General features: G+C 44.8%; 2 protein-coding genes across 2 annotated transcripts in view; one reads left to right on the forward strand and one right to left on the reverse strand.

Annotated features, from left to right (window-relative positions):
- LOC135518427 (isthmin-1-like) overlaps nt 1–21,140 on the reverse strand; it is a 336,779-nt gene that overhangs the window by 28,036 nt on the left and 287,603 nt on the right. The window lies entirely within an intron of this gene.
- LOC135518426 (uncharacterized) overlaps nt 1–21,140 on the forward strand; it is a 54,750-nt gene that overhangs the window by 2,179 nt on the left and 31,431 nt on the right. The window contains exon 2 of the mRNA XM_064943600.1: nt 444–494. Coding sequence (XP_064799672.1) covers nt 444–494 — 51 coding nt within the window. The remainder of the gene's footprint in view (nt 1–443; nt 495–21,140) is intronic.

A 21,140-nucleotide genomic window follows, 5' to 3' on the forward strand; every position in this document is an offset into this window, starting at 1 on the left:
ACATCACACAGTACAGGATCTACTGCATTAGTCACATCACACAGTACAGGATCTACTGCATTAGTCACATCACACAGCCTACTGTATTAGTCACATCACACAGTACAGGATCTACTGTATTAGTCACATCACACAGTACAGGATCCACTGTATTAGTCACATCACACAGCCTACTGTATTAGTCACATCACACAGCCTACTGTATTAGTCACATCACACAGCCTACTGTATTAGTCACATCACACAGCCTACTGTATTAGTCACATCACACAGCCCACTGTATTAGTCACATCACAAAGCATCCCACAGGACCTACTGCAGTCACCACCCTTTCTTCTCTGCTCTCCATTTCCAATGAATACAGGTGTGATATTTGTTTAATTCAAGCATGCAAATGTATTATATTAAAGTGGATGTGGTTATTGGCATCTTTTCTATTCCAGGGAGCTTCAACTCGAGCATCAATCTGCTGTTGTTCACTGAGCACAACCTGGGTGAGTGAGGTGTGTTTGTTTGTCTTCCCAGGCATTGGGTTGCTGTGGCCCTGTACCCTTCATCACTCTACTCATGTCATCTTCTTCACTCTCTCTCTGAAAGGCCTGCTCTCCCCACAGACTCGACCTACCTTACTCTCTGAAAGGCCTGCTCTCCCCACAGACTCAACCTACCTTACTCTCTGAAAGGCCTGCTCTCCCCACAGACTCAACCTACCTTACTCTCTGAAAGGCCTGCTCTCTCCACAGACTCGACCTACCTTACTCTCTGAAAGGCCTGCTCTCTCCACAGACTCGACCTACCTTACTCTCTGAAAGGCCTGCTCTCTCCACAGACTCGACCTACCTTACTCTCTGAAAGGCCTGCTCTCCCCGTGGACTCGACCTACCTTACTCTCTGAAAGACCTGCTCTCCCCACAGACTCGACCTACCTTACTCTCTGAAAGGCCTGCTCTCTCCACAGACTCGACCTACCTTACTCTCTGAAAGGCCTGCTCTCCCCACAGACTCGACCTAACTTACTCTCTGAAAGGCCTGCTCTCCCCACAGACTCGACCTACCTTACTCTCTGAAAGGCCTGCTCTCCCCACAGACTCGACCTACCTTACTCTCTGAAAGACCTGCTCTCCCCACAGACTCGACCTACCTTACTCTCTGAAAGGCCTGCTCTCCCCACTGACTCGACCTACCTTACTCTCTGAAAGGCGTGCTCTCCCCACAGACTTGACCTACCTTACTCTCTGAAAGGCCTGCTCTCCCCACAGACTCAACCTACCTTACTCTCTGAAAGGCCTGCTCTCCCCACAGACTCGACCTACCTTACTCTCTGAAAGGCCTGCTCTCTCCACAGACTCGACCTACCTTACTCTCTGAAAGGCCTGCTCTCCCCACAGACTCGACCTACCTTACTCTCTGAAAGGCCTGCTCACCCCACAGACTCGACCTACCTTACTCTCTGAAAGGCCTGCTCTCCCCACAGACTCGACCTACCTTACTCTCTGAAAGGCCTGCTCTCCCCACAGACTCGACCTACCTTACTCTCTGAAAGGCCTGCTCTCCCCACAGACTCGACTTACCTTACTCTCTGAAAGGCCTGCTCTCCCCACAGACTCGACCTACCTTACTCTCTGAAAGGCCTGCTCTCCCCACAGACTCGACCTACCTTACTCTCTGAAAGGCCTGCTCTCCCCACAGACTCAACCTACCTTACTCTCTGAAAGGCCTGCTCTCCCCACGGACTCAACCTACCTTACTCTCTGAAAGGCCTGCTCTCCCCACGGACTCAACCTACCTTACTCTCTGAAAGGCCTGCTCTCCCCACAGACTCGACCTACCCTCTCTGAAATGCCTGCTCTCCCCACAGACTCGACCTACCTTACTCTCTGAAAGGCCTGCTCTCCCCACAGACTCGACCTACCTTACTCTCTGAAAGGCCTGCTCTCCCCACAGACTCGACTTACCTTACTCTCTGAAAGGCCTGCTCTCCCCACAGACTCGACTTACCTTACTCTCTGAAAGGCCTGCTCACCCCACAGACTCAACCTACCTTACTCTCATGTCAGTCTTCCAACTAGGGGAAGACAATGCAGCGTTAAATAAACAGGCGGGATCAGCCTCATTGTTAGCTGGTTACTTTTTCCACTTCATTCGTTAACTTCTCTAGGGTAGGGGGTAGCATTGGGAATTTGGGATGAAAAGTGTGCCCGGCCTGCTACCGAGCCATAAAAGCTAGAATATGCATACAATTAGCGGATTTGGATAGAAAACACTCTGAAGTCTCTAAAACAGTTTGAATGATGTCTGTGAGTATAACAGAACTCATATGGCAGGAAAAGAACCTGAGGAAAAATCCAACCAGGAAGTGGTAAATCTGAGGTTGGTAGTTTTTCAATTCATTTCCAATGGAATATACAGTGTCTATGGGGTCATATTGCATTTCCCAAGGCTTCCACTAGATGTCAACAGTTTTTAGAACCTTATTCTACTTATTCTACTGTGAGGAGGGGGCGAATGAGAGGGGAATGAGTCAGAGGTCTGCCAGAGTGGCATGAGCTGGTCACGTGCGTTCACGTGTGGGTTAGCTTGCATTCCATTGCATTTCTACAGACATAGGAATTCTCCGGTTGGAACATCATTGAAGATTTATGATAAAAACATCCTAAAGATTGATTCTATACTTCGTTTGACATGTTTCTAAGAATTGTACTTTTCATCTGAACTTTCGCCTGGACCTACCCGCGCGTCCTGAGTTTGGATTGTGTACTAAATGCGCAAACAAAAAGGAGGTATTTGGACATAAATGATGGACTCTATTGAACAAATCAAACATTTATTGTGGAACTGGGATTCCTGGGAGTGCATTCTGATGAAAATCATCAAAGGTAAGTGAATATTTATAATAGTATTTCTGACTTCCACAACATGGTGGATATCTGTATGGCTTGTTTTTGTTGTCTGAGTGCAGTAGTCAGATTATTGCATGGTGTTTTTTTCCGGTTAAGTTTAAAACAAATCTGACACAGCAGTTGCATTAAGGAGAAGAGGATCTAAACTTCCATGCATAACAGTTGTATCTTATAGCAATGCTTATTATGAGTATTTCTGTAAATTGAACATAGCGCGACAATGCTTACTCTTTTGGATATAAATATGAACTATATCGAACAAAACATACATGTATTGTGTAACATGAAGTCCTATGAGTGTCATCTGATGAAGATCATCAAAGGTTAGTGGTGAATTTTATCTCTATTTCTGCTTTTTGTGGCTCCTATCTTTGGCTGGAAAAATGGCTATTATAATATATGTTATGTATATATATAAAGCCTTTTTGAAATCAGACACAGCTGGATTTACAACAAGTGTATATTTAAAATGGTGTTAAATACTTGTATGTAGAATTTTATATTTTTATTTACAAAGAAGGCCAATACCCTAGTGAAGTTAACTAGGCATTTTTTCAGTCTGTATAGCCTTTATAAATGTAAATTGACAGACAGGCCAATAAAATAATGACAGGGTTTGGACACATCTAAACTGTGTCAGTGGCTGAACTGTTGTTCTGGTGCAGTATTTATTTTATATATATAGAAAGTGGTAATTGTGAGTTGAGTCATCAATCACACCTGCAGGTCTATTCATATGACTTTGTTTAAGAACAATCTGATGGGGGGTGCACAATCTGATGGGGGGGGCACAATCTAATGGGGGCACAATCTGATTATGGGGGGGCACAATCTGATGGGGGGGGCACAATCTGATGGGGTCTCTGAAAGTGTTTTTTCTGCAATTCTACATTGTTTCTCAACATGTAATCTATATTTACCTGACAAAACACAACATTTTTTCTTAGGTCTTTGCCACAATAAATGATTTTGAAAGAGTAGACTGACTGGATTACTAATCTATTCCCTTAAAGTCCCACACATTGATTGATTGACAGATCTGAAACACACACAACTCTGTTACTCACAAACATCCTGCCCCTTGACAATCCCACCCACAGTGATTGATTGACAGGCCAAACTTTAAAGGAATAGTTCACCCAAATTACAAAATGAAACCCTGGTTTCCTTACACAAAGTGGCCAATAAAAACATAATTTGAACAAAAATTGTGGCCATTCTTGTCTTGCAGTAAAACTATTAATATGATTTTAATCTCAAGAGAAGGCAGGCTTAATGTTAAAAAGGTCATCTTACTTAGGACAAAGTCCTGATCATATATATATATTGATTTGGATATATAACAACACAATTAATTCATTCATGTTCAGTAACACCTCGTTTGGTCAACACATCTGGCTGCTTCTTCTATTTTTCATTCAGGGGCTTACTGAAAACACAGCAATGTAATGACATAAGATAAGATTAAAAGGTAACAACAAGTTACCTTGGACCCCAAAAACAACATCATGACACAGATATGATGACCTGAACATTGTTGTTATGGGATGTCAGATATGAAATAATATCAGATCCCCTTTTCATCGGCTTCAAGCTGACCAGGGGCCAAGAAAAAAAAGTTAGTAGTATATTTCTATATGAACAAGGCCAATAAAAGAATAGGGGTTAATATAAACTGTGTCCAAACTGTTGACATATGAAAATATAGAAATTGCTATATAACAGTGACTTGCCTAGTTAAATACAAAAGGCTTTTTCAGGCTTCATAAAGATATTTTCTTTTTTGTAGAATACAATAGAACAATCATGATGAACGACATTTATTGGAATTTCATAACTTTTTTAACAAATCAAAAACTGAAAAATTGGGTGTGCAAAATTATAGCACCAACTTTCATGGTCTTGGGGTCAGCTATAAATGCACCTGCACTGTGATAGTCTCAGAGGTCCAAGAGCATCAAAGAAAAGGAACACACCAGGTAGGTATATACAGATAGAAAAAGTTTAAGGCCAATTTGGATACAAAAAGTGCATCAAAGTTCAAGGCTTCACATTCTTGGACCCCAGGTTATTAATGTCCTGAACTCTGTGTCAGTCAGCATCAGGCTTCACATTCTTGGATATATAAAAAAATGTCCTGAACTCTGTGTCAGTCAGCATCAGGCTTAACCCACTGTGACTAGGCCGTCATTAAAATATTGGAACTGCATTGTCTTAACGGACATTAACATTGCTAACCATGTGTAGTTAAATACAATCTGTGTCAGTCAACAGTTTTTCTTCTTTTTCAAGGGGCGACTTGGACCCCGGGCTTCACATTCTTCATTAATGTCCTGAACTCTGTGTCAGTCAGCATCAGGCTTCACATTCTTGGACCCCGGGTCATTAATGTCCTGAACTCTGTGTCAGTCAGCATCAGGCTTCACATTCTTGGACCCCGGGTCATTAATGTCCTGAACTCTGTGTCAGTCAGCATCAGGCTTCACATTCTTGGACCCCGGGTCATTAATGTCCTGAACTCTGTGTCAGTCAGCATCAGGATTCACATTCTTGGACCCCGGGTTGTAGGAGACAGTGACATTGAAATGGCTGAAAAACAGGCCCAAGTGCTTGGCGGTGTGGAGATATTCCAGGATGTTATGGTCAGTCCATGCAAAGAATGGGTGTTCCGCCCCCTCCAACCAGTGCTTCCACTCCTCCAACGCCATCTTGACAGTGAGGAGTTCTCGATTTCCCACATCATAGTTCCTCTCAGCAGGGGTAAGACGATGGGAGAGAAGCGCAGGAGCTTTTGGCCCTGGGCAGAAAGCTGGGACAGGACGACCCCACTCCAACATCTGAGGCGTCGACCTCCACCTCAAACTGACGGGCCGGTTCCGGATAGATTAAGATGGGAGCTGTAATGAATCGATGTTTGAGTTCCGAGGACACCCGGTCAGTTGCTGGAGAGCACGTGAATGGAAACTTGGAAGAGGTGAGTGCTGAGTGGGGGGAAGCCAGGGGGCTGTAACCCTGGATGAAGCGGCAGTAGAAGTTAGCAAATCTCAGGAAACCTTGCAGCTGCACTCTGCATGTGGGTTGATGCCAATCCACCACCACTTTCACCTTGTCTGGATCCATCTGTATATGTCCTGCAGTGGTGGCGTATCTGACGAAAGGAGAGGGTGGAGCGATGACATATCTGAGGAAGAAGAGGGTGGAGCGATGACGTATCTGAGGAAGGAGAGGGTGGAGCGATGACGTATCTGAGGAAGGAGAGGGTGGAGCGATGACGTATCTGAGGAAGGAGAGGGTGGAGCGATGACGTATCTGAGGAAGGAGAGGGTGGAGCGATGACGTATCTGAGGAAGGAGAGGGTGGAGCGATGACGTATCTGAGGAAGGAGAGGGTGGAGCGATGGACGTATCTGAGGAAGGAGAGGGTGGAGCGATGACGTATCTGAGGAAGGAGAGGGTGGAGCGATGACGTATCTGAGGAAGGAGAGGGTGGAGCGATGACGTATCTGAGGAAGGAGAGGGTGGAGCGATGACGTATCTGAGGAAGGAGAGGGTGGAGCGATGACGTATCTGAGGAAGGAGAGGGTGGAGCGATGACGTATCTGAGGAAGGAGGAAGCGATGGAGACTTCTCTGCTTTGGCGGAGCTGGTTCTCCAGGAGACGCTAAAGGAGGAGGAGGCGGGAGGACGTGGAGGATGGAGGACACGGAGGCCGCGGAGGACGCGGAGGCCGCAGGAGACGCTAAAGGAGGACGTGGAAGACGTGGAAGACGTGGAGGACGTGGAGGATGTGGAGGACGTGGAGGACGTGGAGGACGTGGAGGACGTGGAGGCCGCGGAGGACGCGGAGGCCGCGGAAGACGCGGAGGCCGCGGAGGACGCGGAGGCCGCGGAGGACGCGGAGGACGCGGAGGACGCGGAGGACGCGGAGGCCGCGGAAGATGCGGAGGACGCGGAGGACGCGCTCTTGACCTGAATGGGAAAAGAAAAGGACGTCACTGACAAACACAAACAGGTTCATCGTGTCCCAGAGCACATCGTTGACCAGGACCTGGAACACAGCGGGAGCTTTGGAGAGTACGAAAGGCATAGCCAAGTACTCATAGTGCCCACTAGCTGTGTTAAAGGCTGTCTTCCACTTGTCTCCTTCCTGTATCCGAACCAGTTGGTAGGCGTTCCGAAGGAAGAGGTTTGAAAGCCAAGTAGATGAGCGGTAGACGGTTTTTTAATCCCTGTACGACCCACCAGAGTACTCGTACCTACTGGTGACCCTGGTCTCTTTAATAGACAGGTGGAAATATAATGTCCTGTTGTCTCATAATACAGACAGCTCCTGGTGTTCAGTCTTCGTAAACATTCATCCAGACACAATCTAGCACTTCACAGTAGCTTGGGCTCTGGAGGAGGCGACTCGCCCGCCCTCTGTGATTCCCATGGGCACTCGGGTGACATCTGATTCTCTCGGTAAGGTGGACGTCGGGAACTACCGGTGTTCCTCTGTGTCGAGGTGGGAGCAGAGGGCGAGCGAGTGTGATGAGGGAACACCTCCTCTCCCTCCTACATTGCCGCCCATCAAACATCAGGTCAAGGGGATGAGGGTGTTGAGGCCCATGGGGAGCTCCCAGGGCTGCGAGCTCGTCTTTAACTCCCTCCGATAATCTATTAAGGAACGTGCCGAAAAGAGATTCTGGGTTCAAGGCACTCTCATCGGTCAACGTGTGAAAATGTACCGCATAGTCTGCCACACTACAGGAGTTTTGACGCAGTTGGAGTAACTTCTGAGCAGCCTCTCTCCCGGATAATGGGTTAGGGTTAGGGTTAACACCTTCCTAACCTTCCTATCTCCTCCAGAATGAGGCAAACGGTGGATTGTTGCTCCCACACTGTCGCCCAGGCAAGAGCCCTCCATAACATCAGCATTATAAGATATGCTACCTTCGAGGGAAACAAAGATGGCTTCAGCTCGAAGATGAGGTAGCACTGGGAGAGAATTACTCAACAGGTTCCTGGATCTCCTGCAGAGCACTCCGGAGGAGGTAAGTGGGGTTATCGGGGAGCTTGGATAGGCTGAGGAGAAGCACTACGAACTGGCCCTGACTGTTTATCACGACTCAGGATATGACCCAGATGCAGACAAAGGAGACGGAACGTTCAATAGTAGTTGTTTATTATACCACAGGAGGCAGGCAAAGGACAGGTTGAGGACAGGCAGAGGACAGGTTGAGGACAGGCAGAGGACAGGTTGAGGACAGGCAGAGGACAGGTCGAGGACAAGCAGAGGTTCACAACCAGGTCAGAGTCAGATAGATAGGACGGCAGGCAGTCTCTTGGTCAGGGCAGGCAGAAATGTTCGGAACTGGGATGACTAGAAAACAGGGACAAGAGAAAACAGGAAAAAACACGCTGGTAGGCTTTGACGAGACGAACTGGCAACAGACAAACAGAAAACGCAGGTCTAAATACACAGAGGATAATGGGAAGATGGGTGACACCTGGAGGGGGTGGAGACAAGCACAAAGACAGGTGAAACAGATCAAGGTGTGACACTCCCTCAATTACCTTGTACCCCTACCCATCGACTTTGTACAGGTACCCTATGTATATAGCCAAGTTATGGTTAATCAATGCGTATTTATTATTATTTTATTTTATTTATTTATTATTAATACGTGTTGTACTTTCTGTTATTTCTCTATTTTCTTTCTCTCTGTATTGTTGAAAAGGAACCGGTCACTAAGCATGTCACTGTTAGTCTACACCTGTGGTTTAAAAAGCATGTGACAAATGAAATGTAATTTGAGTTTGAACCTACCCATCATACTGGTGGTGTTGATTGGAAGGGCCCGTGACAGGGCGACAGCCAAGTGGTCAATTGCATTTTGTTCTAAAGAAAGGACAAAGCTTTTTTCCTAATGCACTTCACAAACACAATGACTCTACTTGTTGCTTGGCTGGGGAATTAGCCTACTAGTTTATCAAGTATTATTAAATACAACTTTTCACATAACACACATGCCCTGTCGTTGTTGATGAAGCCATCTGTGTTATCAGTATAGTGACTCAGGTCACTATCAGAGGCCTCGTGTCGGTGTGTCCTTTTCATAGGAGTCAAGGGAGACTAACACACTTTTGTTTTGAGGTATTGCCTGACAAGCTTATGAAAATAGCAAGTGAACAGTGAATGAAATTATATTTTTGGAGGACCATTGCAATCACATTTCTGAACATGTTGTGATACCTAACTCTGCTTCTTCTGGTAGGTCCCAGCGCCCATGACCAGGGGGATCAGTCTGGCACACAACTGTACACTTTGTCTAACAGAAAAACAGGGTCAACGATTGTCATCATCCCTCAGTTATAAACATAGCATGAGAAATAACGTAATCTGGTTTGGAAACTAATTCTATGCTTTCCAGATGTAGACTGATTGGCTCCAGATTGGATTAGAGTCAGGCCGGTGATGCCGTTACCCTATTGAGTTTGTTGCTGCTAGTTAGTACACTGTTGTAGTCAGACATGACATAGCTAGTTCCACAGCTGCATCAGATATTTATTTGTGCCCTGGACATGCATTGACCCTCGGAGGCAAACGTGACTGTTTCGTCTAGATGACTCTAATTTAGAGTGGCAAATACAATGACATCGCTAAAGTTGGCAAATCATTAGTAGGAAACAGCTTTGCCATATAATGATGTTGGTAAATTTAATTTTAGAGATGTTGCCATTACTGTTAATAGCAAAGTTAGAAAAAAATATCTAGCAACGCGAATGTTACTTCGCTAAAATACAGTGGTCGGTGGTCCACTCAATCTTAGTTAAGTTATATTGTATCTAAAGTCGTCTGGCGACATCACAATCAATTATTTGCCTTTAAAAAAATGGTATATTGTTTACAAGGCCGTCATTGTAAATAAGAATTTGTTCTTAAACTGACTTGCAACTGACTTGCATATCTACATATATATATATATATATATATGCCAAATCTGAGTTTTACTGAGGTAGGCTAACGTTAGCCAGCTAGCTAGTTTGTAGCTAGCTATCTAATGTGTCGTCAGCTGTGCAAGCGATGATAGTGATAATGATGATTAAAATATAACCAGCAGCCTATAGTCTAGCTACCGGAATACTCACCACCAATAAACTCCAGCCACCTATTCCACATGATACGGCCCTTCCAAACCAGTTGGCTGTGCATCCTGCTGGAAGCATAGCATGGCCAATCCATATTGGGATTTCAGTGTGAAATGGATGTGATCCTTTGAACGGGTTGGGGGCGATAGATGCCTTCTGTGCCATTATAGGGGCTTTGACAGCACGGTCAGTACTATTGAGAAAATCTCAGTTATGATGTAGTCAATTTTGACTCCATGACTCAAACAGGAATGAAGTCACCCAATGAAGTTGGGTGTCCCACCCAGTTGACTACATTAAAATGGTGGAAGTCCTCAGTGACGCATGCTCAAACGTTTTTTTGGCCACTGTCATTCACTATGGTGGCGATGGCACAACAGAGCCCCATTCAATGAAGAGAAGCTAAGTCCACGTCGGGGAGAGATTTGCACTTGGAGTTTGGCAAAATTGGGGCATGATGATTTGTAATCCAAACCCAACTTTCAGTTACTCGTTGTGACGCAGTGAGGTGCCAAACTCAGTTTTAGACAAGACTGACTTCATGACCAAAATTATCCTATTTCCAGTTTGTACTCAATTTTGCCACTAGAATAAATGTTTCTGACTCATATCGATGCCTCAAAGGGAGTAGTTTGTTTTATTTAGGGGGAGTTGCTCTTTAATTCAACCCATCAGATGTCTTTCCAAGTATATTAAAATTGTGCTGTTTCCTTTCGCATCTGTCTTACGAGGGACATGAACTTCTCTATTTGGACCCTTTATACAAATAAAACCTAAGAGTATAATCACATTTCCCAAGGACTGACCGTTGTTTTTCAGACCTTCTAACAGGACTGTTTGTAGGTTCATCTGAACGCGGACATTATGACTCAACAATCACCCCTGGACTCCAAAAGCAAGCCACCTAAGGACAGTATGAAAAGAGATACATCTTATGATTTATACTAGTCATTTTAATCCAGGCTTTTGATTGGCGGCAGACTAACTAATTCATTCCTTTCTCCTTTGAGTAAATCTTCTTTTTTGCTGCTGCTGGCAGAGCTATGAGTTGGTCATTCTTTTGTATTGAGCATTGATTTGCATACATCTTTGTTCATTTACAATGTGACACATTTTTACAACGTCATTCATTAACATGATACCTTCCGTATACATTATATATATATATACATTTTTTTTCTCCAAACATGTATATTCTCTATCAGTACATTGGAGTTTAGCCATATTATTTTCTGTTATATATGTTCTGACTCTTCTGGAGGACGAAATTGTAAATGTAACCAACTCTGCACGGCTTCATTAAGAAAGGAGGCTACTTTAAACAGGGTTCCATTGTCAATCCCCTGCCGGAAATGATTTCAGTATGTGTTGAAACATGTTCCAGGTTCTTGTTCCCTTTCTCAGTCACTTTCCTTACGTACATACTACATGTGTGTGTATCTGCCCCTTGAAAGGAACACAGTAAAAAGCAGAGTAAAAAAGAGTATTATTCTCCTTCTTGAGGATGATGTTCATCTCTCCATTACTAGTGGTTATCCCACTGGCTGGTGGAAAACGGATCCGTCCAGCTTGAGGCTCGATGCCACCGTCTCCCTCACCCCTCCCTCAGCATGCCTCAGCATGACTCAGCCCAGACATTCCTTTCTGGCTGCCTTCATCTGTGTCTAAGGGCTGGCACAGGGTTGAGACAGGGCTGGCACAGGGCTGAGGCAGGGTTGGCACAGGGCTGAGGCAGGGTTGGCACAGGGCTGAGGCAGGGCTGGCACAGGGCTGAGGCAGGGTTGGCACAGGGCTGAGGCAGGGTTGGCACAGGGCGGAGGCAGGGCTGAGGCAGTGTCAGGGCTGTCCTCCTTCAGTAGTCTCATCGTCTCCTACTGTCCTCGTTCAGTAGTCTCATCGTCCCCTACAATCCTCCTTCAGTAGTCTCATCGTCCCCTACTGTCCTCCTTCAGTAGTCTCATCGTCCCGTACTGTCCTCCTTCAGTAGTCTCATCGTCCCCTACTGTCCTCCTTCAGTAGTCTCATCGTCCCGTACTGTCCTCCTTCAGTAGTCTCATCGTCCCCTACAGTGCTCCTTCAGTAGTCTCATCGTCCCCTACTGTCCTCCTTCAGTAGTCTCATCGTCCCCTACAGTCCTCCTTCAGTAGTCTCATCGTCCCCTACAGTCATCGTCCCCTACAGTGCTCCTTCAGTAGTCTCATCGTCCCCTACTGTCCTCCTTCAGTAGTCTCCTTCAGTAGTCTCCTACAATCCTCCTTCAGTAGTCTCATCGTCCCCTACTGTCCTCCTTCAGTAGTCTCATCGTCCCCTACAATCCTCCTTCAGTAGTCTCATCGTCCCCTACAGTCCTCCTTCAGTAGTCTAAATCGTCCAAATGTTCTCCTTCAGTAGTCTCATCGTCCCCTACTGTGCTCCTTCAGTAGTCTCATCGTCCCCTACTGTCCTCCTTCAGTAGTCTCATCGTCCCCTACTGTCCTCCTTCAGTAGTCTCATCGTCCCCTACAATCCTCCTTCAATGACTTAAATGCAAATGTAAATGTAGTCTCATCGTCCCCTACTGTGCTCCTTCAGTAATAATATAAATAATAATAATATATCCCATTTAGCAGACGCTTTTGTCCAAAGCGACTTACAAGTCGGCTGGGGCCACTACTTTTACATATGGGTGGCCCCAGTAGTCTCATCGTTCCCTACAATCTCCTTCAGTAGTCTCATCGTCCCCTACTGTCCTCCTTCAGTAGTCTCATCGTCCCCTACTGTCCTCCTTCAGTAGTCTCATCGTCCCCTACTGTCCTCCTTCAGCTGTCTCATCGTCCCCTACAGTGCTCCTTCAGTAGTCTCATCGTCCCCTACAATCCTCCTTCAGTAGTCTCATCGTCCCCTACAATCCTCCTTCAGTAGTCTCATCGTCCCCTACTGTCCTCCTTAGGTAGTCTCATCCCCCCTACTGTCCTCCTTAGGTAGTCTCATCGTCCCCCACAATTCTCCTTCAGTAGTCTTAGTGTTCTACTGTCTACGGTCTCTGTGTGGCCCAGACAGGCAGGATTCCACTGTTGTCACACTTAATCCAATTACAGTGCCTTGACTGTTTTCAACTCCCTCTAAACTCAATTTAACTTTCTGATCCTATCTCCCACTATGCTTAACTTTCTGATCCTAACTCCCACTATGCTTAACTTTCTAATCCTAACTCCCACTCAACTAAACTCATGTCAAACCACACATTCACAAATACAGACATGATCCCAAAAACGCAAAACCTGTGTTACAGTTATTTTGTCTCCTCAAACGGACAAGATGACCTGCATTTTGTCATTCTAGTTGGATTACTCCTAGGCTACAGCACCCAAAGACGTGTTTATGGAGCTTAGTGAGAGAATTTCAGACATTGTTTCCCTCCTCCTCCTCCACCTCCTCATTTTCCTCCTCCTCCGCCTCCACCTCCTCTTCCTCCCTCCTCCGCCTGCTCCTCCACCTCCTTCTCCTCTTCCTCCCCCTGCTCCTCCACCTCATCCTCCTCTTCCCCTCCCCTCCTCCTCCGCCTGCTCCTCCACCTCTTCTTCCTCCCCCCTCCTCCTCCTCCTCCTCCTCCGCTGGCTCCTCCACCTCCTCCTCCCCTTCCTTCCTCCTCCTCCTCCTCCTCCTCCTCCTCTCCTTCCTCCTCCTCCGCCTGCTACTCCACCTCCTCCTCCGCCTGCTCCTCCACCTCCTCCTCTTCCTCCCCCCTCCCCTCCTCCTCCTCCAGCTCCTCCTTTTCCTTCATCCTCCTCCTCCTCCGCCTGCTACTCCACCTCTTCCTCCTCCTCCTCCGCCTGCTCCTCCACCTCCTCCTCTTCCTCCTCCTCCTCCGCCTGCTACTCCACCTCCTCCTCCTCTTCCTCCCCCCTCCCCCTCCTCCTCCTCCAGCTCCTCCTCTTCCTCCCCCCTCCTCCTCCTCCTCCCTCCGCCTCCGCCTCCTCTTCCACCTCCTCTTCCTCCCCCCTCCTCCTCCTCCTCCTCCGCCTGCTCCTCCACCTCCTCTGTTTTTGATAAGGATATTTGTATAAGTGGTTACAATGTTTATCGCACTGATCGAGTTAAGAAAGGTGGGGGTGTGGCTATATATGTAAAAACTAAATTCTCTGTAAGTGTGGCAAAGTCTGAAGCTATATGTAAACAGTTGGAATTTCTTGCTTTGAATACTGAGGTTTCAAAGGGTCTCTCTATAACTGTGATTGGCTGTTATAGACCCCCCCCCTCCCTGCACTCGGTGATGAATTTTCTTCTCTGACACACCTTATGTCTAAACTTCTTTACAGTGAAATGATCGGTGATCTCAACTGGTGTTGGTTAAAGCCATTGTCTGATGATTTAAAAATGTTTTGTAATTCTATGAATCTTACCAAGTTGATTAACTCACCCACTCGCCCAAATCTTAAATGCCCAGGTAAATCTACCATGATTGATTTGATATTGGCAAAGGTTCCACATAAATATTCTGTGGTTGGTGTTTTTTGTAATGATTTAAGTGACCATTGTGCTGTTGTTGCTGTTAGAAATACGAAGGTTCCTAAAACAAACCCACGTTTTATTCGTAAGAGAAATTTGAAGTTGTTTTAATTAGCAGGCTTTCTTTCATGATTTGTTTTATTTTGACTGGAGCACATTGAGCTTATCCCTGATGTGGAAACTGCCTGGAAATTCTTTCATTATGTTTTTTTCCAAATAGTAAACAAACATGCCCCATTCCGCAGGTTCAGGGTTCAAGGGCGGGTTAATCCATGGTTTTCTTCTGAGCTGTCTTGTATTATTCACAACCGTAGCCTGGGCTAAAGCAAGGAAATCATGTTCTGATGCTGATTGGCTTATTTTTAGGCAGTTATGAAACAAGTGTTCTTTTCTTCTCAGGAAGGCCAAGTCTGAATATTTACTGTCTGTTACCACTGATAACCTGAATGAACCTAGAAAGTTTTGGAAGGCTATTAAGTCTGTCTGGTAACAGTAATGTTAATGAATTACCGGCATGTGTATTGAAGTGTTGCTGTATATGACAAAACTGAAATGCTGAATTGTATCGTCTGGTAGGCTGTTTGATTCAGTGTCCTCTGTCTCTGTACAACCCTGTGTGGATGAACCAGTGAGAGCTGGTCAAACTTTGAGCCTTTTGCCATTCTCAGTGCAGGTGGTACATAAAGACCTGAAATCCTTAGATCAGAGCAACGCCTGCAGGTCCTGATCTTTTGGATCCCTGCTTTTTAAATCTGGCAGCTGATTTCATAGCTGAACCACTTACATATCTGTTCAATCTAACCCTAGAATGTAGGATGCTCTTGAAAAAGAGATTTTAAATCTCAATGAGCCCTTCCTGGTTAAATAAAGGTTAAATAAAATTCATTAAAAAAAAACTCTGGATCAAAAAACGCTCAAAACTGTAAGCGCAAACCATCACACTTAACCACGGCCTCCAGACAATCACTGATTTTAAAGGGAAAGCCAGCTAATTCACGGAATCCGACGCATCACTGTTGGACAATTTAAACACCTTCTTGGCCTGCTTTGAGGAAAACAACACCAAGCCGTCGACGTGGGCCCCCGCCGCTCATGAGGACTGTGTGCTCTCTCTCTCCGTGGCTGTTGTAAGACATGCAAGCGAGTTAGCCCTCGTAAATCTGCCAGCCCAGACGGCCTCCCAAGCCGCGTCCTCTGAGCATGTACATACCAGCTGGCTCAAGTGTTTACAGACATATTCAATGTCTCCCTATACCAGTCTGTCCCCACTTGCTTTGAAATGTCCACCATTATTCCTGTACCCAAGAAAGCGAAGGTAACTCAACTAAATGACTATCTCCCGATTACCTGACACCCTAGACCCACTATAATTTGCATACCGCCCCAACAGATCGACAATCGCCATTACACTGCACACTGCCCTATCCCACCTAGGGCTGTTAACACGCACTAGACTAAATTCTTCCTAGTTATTTATCATCCCATCGGATAGTACCTGTCTTGACTGCATCAAACTGAGAGAAGCTAGCTAACGAATGTAATTAAGGCTAGACATTAATGTTACTGCACTTCTCACCATCTTACAGTTAGCTACACATGACAACAACTCAATTTAGTAGAAATCCTTAATAAGAGCCTACCTGTTGGGTTTTTGTCAAAGCAGCCTTCCTTTCTCATTTCACTATTAATTCTGTCATTTTAAATCCATCTTCCACTGATTAGATATCTCCTAACTTGCCACATAAGTGGAGCAGCAATGCAGTTGTGTCTCTTGTGCAAGGATCAGAGCACATGCCTTTTTTATGACTTTTCCAAAATCATCAATATAGAGTCGTACGACCCCCCGGTCTGAACCCCTCCCTGTGCATCTCGGTCCTTGACTTCCTGACAGGCAGATCCAAGGGGGTGAAGGTAGGCCACAACACCTGTGTCCCGCTGATACTTAACATGGGGGCCCCACAGGGGAGCGTGCTCAGCTCCCTCCTGTGGGCCCTGTTCACTACGCATGTCTCTAACTCTATCGTCAAGTTTGCAGGTGGGGGTCGGCCCGTTAGTTTACCAACAACGACGAGACAGGGAAGAGATGTGAGCCCTGGTGGAGTGGTGCCAGGAAAATATTCTGTCCCTCAATTGTTAAGGCCACGTTTCCCAGACTTATTTTACAGCTTTGTTTCCCAGCCTTGTTTCCCAGCCTTGTTTCCCAGCCTTGTTTCCCAGACTTGTTTTACAGCTTTGTTTCCCAGCCTTGTTTCCCAGCCTTGTTTCCCAGCCTGGTTTCCCAGCCTTGCTCCCAGCCTGGTTTCCCAGCCATGTTTCCGAGCCTTGTTTCCCAGCATTAATCATTCTTCCAGCTTGTTTTAAAAAGGGAAAAAGGGAAAGGCATGTTGCAGCTCCACAGATCCAGCGATTTGTTATGGGAATGTTAGAATGTCAGCTTTCTGTGGGAAAGAACACAGTTTGTGTCACAGAACAATCTCTTTTTCCTAAATGGCACCCTCATTCCCTACATAGTGTGTTACTTTTGACCAGAGCCAATAGCACTCCGCAGGGATCCATTTGGAACACAATCTGTCATCAGCCAGACAGAGCTCAGCCAGCCAGTGTGTCCTATGGTTACGGTATAGTATAGGTTGCCTGCCAATCACACTCTGAGTCCAGAATAAACTAGTACTAGCTATTTGGGAACGGAGCATTATGCTATGATAAGGATTATGATAACTCTAGGGAGAAGTGAAAACCGGGGGAATATTTAGAGCTTTGATAGGCCAGCAGGGTGTAAAGCATTTTACAAAGACCTCGATTTTCCTCCTTAAATTGATTTATTTACGGGAAGGTAGAAAAAAATGGGTGAAATATGCATAGTTTCTTTATGAAACTCCAGATATTTCTATTACCGGATGTTGCATTTCACATTCAGCCAATCAGGTTGCAGCAATAATTTACTGTGAAACTATCAAAACAGAGATGAAAAACAGACTGCAGCAACATGATTGGATGAAAGCAGTGTGCAACATCTGGAACTAGCATAGCTAGTCCCAGATGGAAAATTGTGATTCATAAAGAACGGAAGCATATTTTCAAAAAGGTTTCCCGCCTCCTCGCCATTAAATAGAGTTAAGGTGGAAATTGACGTCTTTGCAGGCTGAATGGAGAATATTTTATGTACCAACCAGTCCACATGAGATGTGAGTTTGTAAGCTAGCCGGCTGCATAGATTCCCTTTGGATGGTAAGATGAAATGACTCAAAATCGCTATCTGCCGGCCTTTGGGCTTGGTATGACCATATAGCTGACAACGTCTTACCTTAGCTAATTCATACACATTATTACAGGAACTTAAACTCACAACAAGATCATTATTTACAAGTTGATGGCGAGTTAATTACAGAAAATAGTTTACAGTTGTGAGTGTGATGAAATAAAAGCGGGGCATTCTCCCAGATAATTTTTGAAATTGGACACTGTCTTGTTGGCCTAACTGTCACGCCCTGGTCTTAGTATTTTGTGTTTTCTTTATTTATTTGCTCAGGCCAGGGTGTGACATGGGTTTTGGTATGTGGTGTGTTTTGTCTTGGGGTTTTTCATAGGTATTGGGATTGTGGCTTAGTGGGGTTTTCTAGCATAGTCTATGGCTGTTTAAAGTGGTTCTCAATCAGAGGCAGGTGTTTATCGTTGTCTCTGATTGGGAACCATATTTAGGCAGCCATATTCTTTGAGTGTGTTGTGGGTGATTGTTCTTGTTTCTGTCTCTGTGTTACTTTGCACCAGTATTGGCTGTTTCGGTTTTCGTGTTACGTTTGTTGTTTTTGTATTGATTTGTGTTTTCCTTGTTTTATTAAAAACATGAATCTAAATAGCCACGCTGCATTTTGGTCCAACTCTCCTTCACCTAAAGAAAGCCGTTACACTAACGTTAAATCCTAATTTGACTTTGGTGCCAGTCATGTTGTTCTTCACATTACCTTCTCTTGTAAACACACACTATATCAAATAAATCAACATTTATTTGGTACATGAACAGGATACAGAATAAACGATAACGTGAAATCGTTCTCTTGCATATGGAGTCTTTTGTTCAGACATGTAGCTAAATAATTAACCATAATCCCAACTCATAACGTTACTATACTGCACCTACAAGTAGCTAGAGCTAACCACCAACTAGATTCAATGTTAGCTAGCTAGCTAACATTAGGCTATAACTAGCAAAAAAAATTGCTCTGAGATATCAATAATACTACAACACAGATCATACACATTAGCTGGAGAGCCAGCTAGCTAACACTACACTTTAACTTGCAATGAAAATTACTTTCTTACACAATTAGAAATGTATAATATCTGAAAATGTAGCTAGCTCGATTTTTCTACCCGTATACATGCTTCCCACTCTCTGTCACGGATGCCATGGTTGCCCTTAGTTTGAAGATGTAATCCCGAGACAGCAGTTTTGTACAACAGCCTTCTGTTTTCTCTTTTTGACTCTCTCCACATTTGCAATCAAATCCCTGAATTTACTTCATCTCCTTAGTTATCATACTCTGCTTCTATTTCAAAACTCTGTTCTAGAGAAAGTGTCTTAGCAACACTTCTGCAGTTCTCCATGATATCTCTGAAAAAGAGACAGATTACCTAAAATATGATGACAATGCCCCCATCCACAAGGCACGAGTGGTCACTGAATGGTTTGATGAGTATGAAAACGATGTCAACCATATGCCATGGCCATCTCACTCACCAGATGTCAACCTAATTGAATATTCTGAAACGGTGCCTGAGACAGCGTTTTCCTTCACCATCAACAAAACACCAAATTGTGGAATTTATTTTGTGGAAGAACGGTGTCGCATCCCTCCAATAGAGTTCCACATACTTGTAGAATCTATGCCAAGATGCATTCTGGCTCATGGTGGCCCTGCTTCTTATTAAGATACTTGGGTAATGTTGGTGTTTCCTTTGTTTTGGCAGTTACCTGTAGTACACACTAGCTAGCTGGCTAGTACACACACAGCGGCAAGAAAAAGTATGTGAACCCTTTTGAATGACCTGGATTTCTGCATACGTTGAACATAAAATGTGATCTGAACTTCATCAAGGTCACAACAATAGACCAACACAGTCTGCTTAAACTAACAACGCACAAACAATTATGTTTTCATGTCTTTATTGAACACACCACGTACACATTCAGAGTGCAGAGCTAGAAAAATATGTGAAACCTTGGATTTTATAACTGGTTGACCCTCCTTTGGCAGCAATAACCTCAACCAAACGTTTTCTGTAGTTGCGGATCAGACCTGCACAACGGTCAGGAAGAATTTTGGACCGTTCATCTTTACAAAGTTTCAGTTCAGCAATATTCTTGGGATGTCTGGTGTGAACTGCTCTCTTGTGGTCATGCCACAGCATCTCAATCGGGTTGAGGTCAGGACCCTGACTGGGCCACTCCCGAAGGTTTATTTTCTTCAGTTGAAGCCATTCTGTTGTTGATTTACTTCTGTGTTTTGGGTCGTTGTCCTGTTGCATCACCCAATTTCTGTTGAGCGTCAAGTGGAGGACTGATTGCCTAACATTCTTCTGCAAAATGTCTTGATAAACTTGGGAATTAATTTTCCCATTGATGATAGCAAGCTGTCCAGGCCGTGAGGCAGCAAAGCAGCCCCAAACCATGGTGCTCCCTTCACCATGCTTTACAGTTGGGAGGAAGTTTTGATGTTGGTGTGCTGTGCTGTGCCTTTTTTCTCCACACATAGCATTGTGTGTTCCTTCCAAACAACTCAACTGTAGTTTCATCTGTCCAGAATGTTTTTCCAGTAGAGCTGTGGAACATCCAGGTGCACTTTTGCAAACTTCAGACGTGCAGCATTGTGGCTTCTTCCCTGGTGTCCTCCCATGAACATCATTCTTGTTTAGTGTTTTACGTATCATAGACTCGTCAACAGGGATGTTAGCATGCTCCAGAGATTTCTGTAAGTCTTTAGCTGACACTCTAGGATTCCTCTTAACCTCATTGAGCATTCTGTGCTCTTGTGATCACCTTTGCAGGACGGCCACTCAGGGAGAGTAGCAACAGTGCTGAAATTCCTCCATTTATAGACAATTTGTCTTACTGTGGACTGATGAACATCAAAGGCTTTTAGAGATAATTTTGTAACCCTTTCAAAGCAAGTCAACAATTCATAATTAGGTCTCCTGATATCTCTTTAGTTCGAGGCATGGTTCACATCAGAAAATGCTTCTTGTGAATAGCAAACTCAAATTTTGTGAGTGTTTTTTATAAGGCAGGGCAGCTCGAACCAACATCTCTAATCTCGTCTCCTTGATTGGACTCCAGATCAGCTGACTCCTGACGCCAATTAACTTTTGGAGAAGTCATTAGCCTAGGAGTTCACATGCTTTTTCCAACCTATACAGTGAATGTTTAAATATGTATTCAATATAGACAGGAAAAATACAATCATTTGTGTGTTATTAGTTTAACCACACTATGTTTGTGTATTGTTGTAATTTAGATGAAGATCAGATCAAATATGATGACCACTTCATGCAGAAATCCAGGTAAATCCAAAGGGTTCACATACTTTTCCTTGCCACTGTATTGACTGGAGCCAGACCCTATTGA

Source organism: Oncorhynchus masou, chromosome 28 (assembly GCF_036934945.1).
Source record: "Oncorhynchus masou masou isolate Uvic2021 chromosome 28, UVic_Omas_1.1, whole genome shotgun sequence".
Taxonomy (NCBI): Eukaryota; Metazoa; Chordata; class Actinopteri; order Salmoniformes; family Salmonidae; genus Oncorhynchus; species Oncorhynchus masou.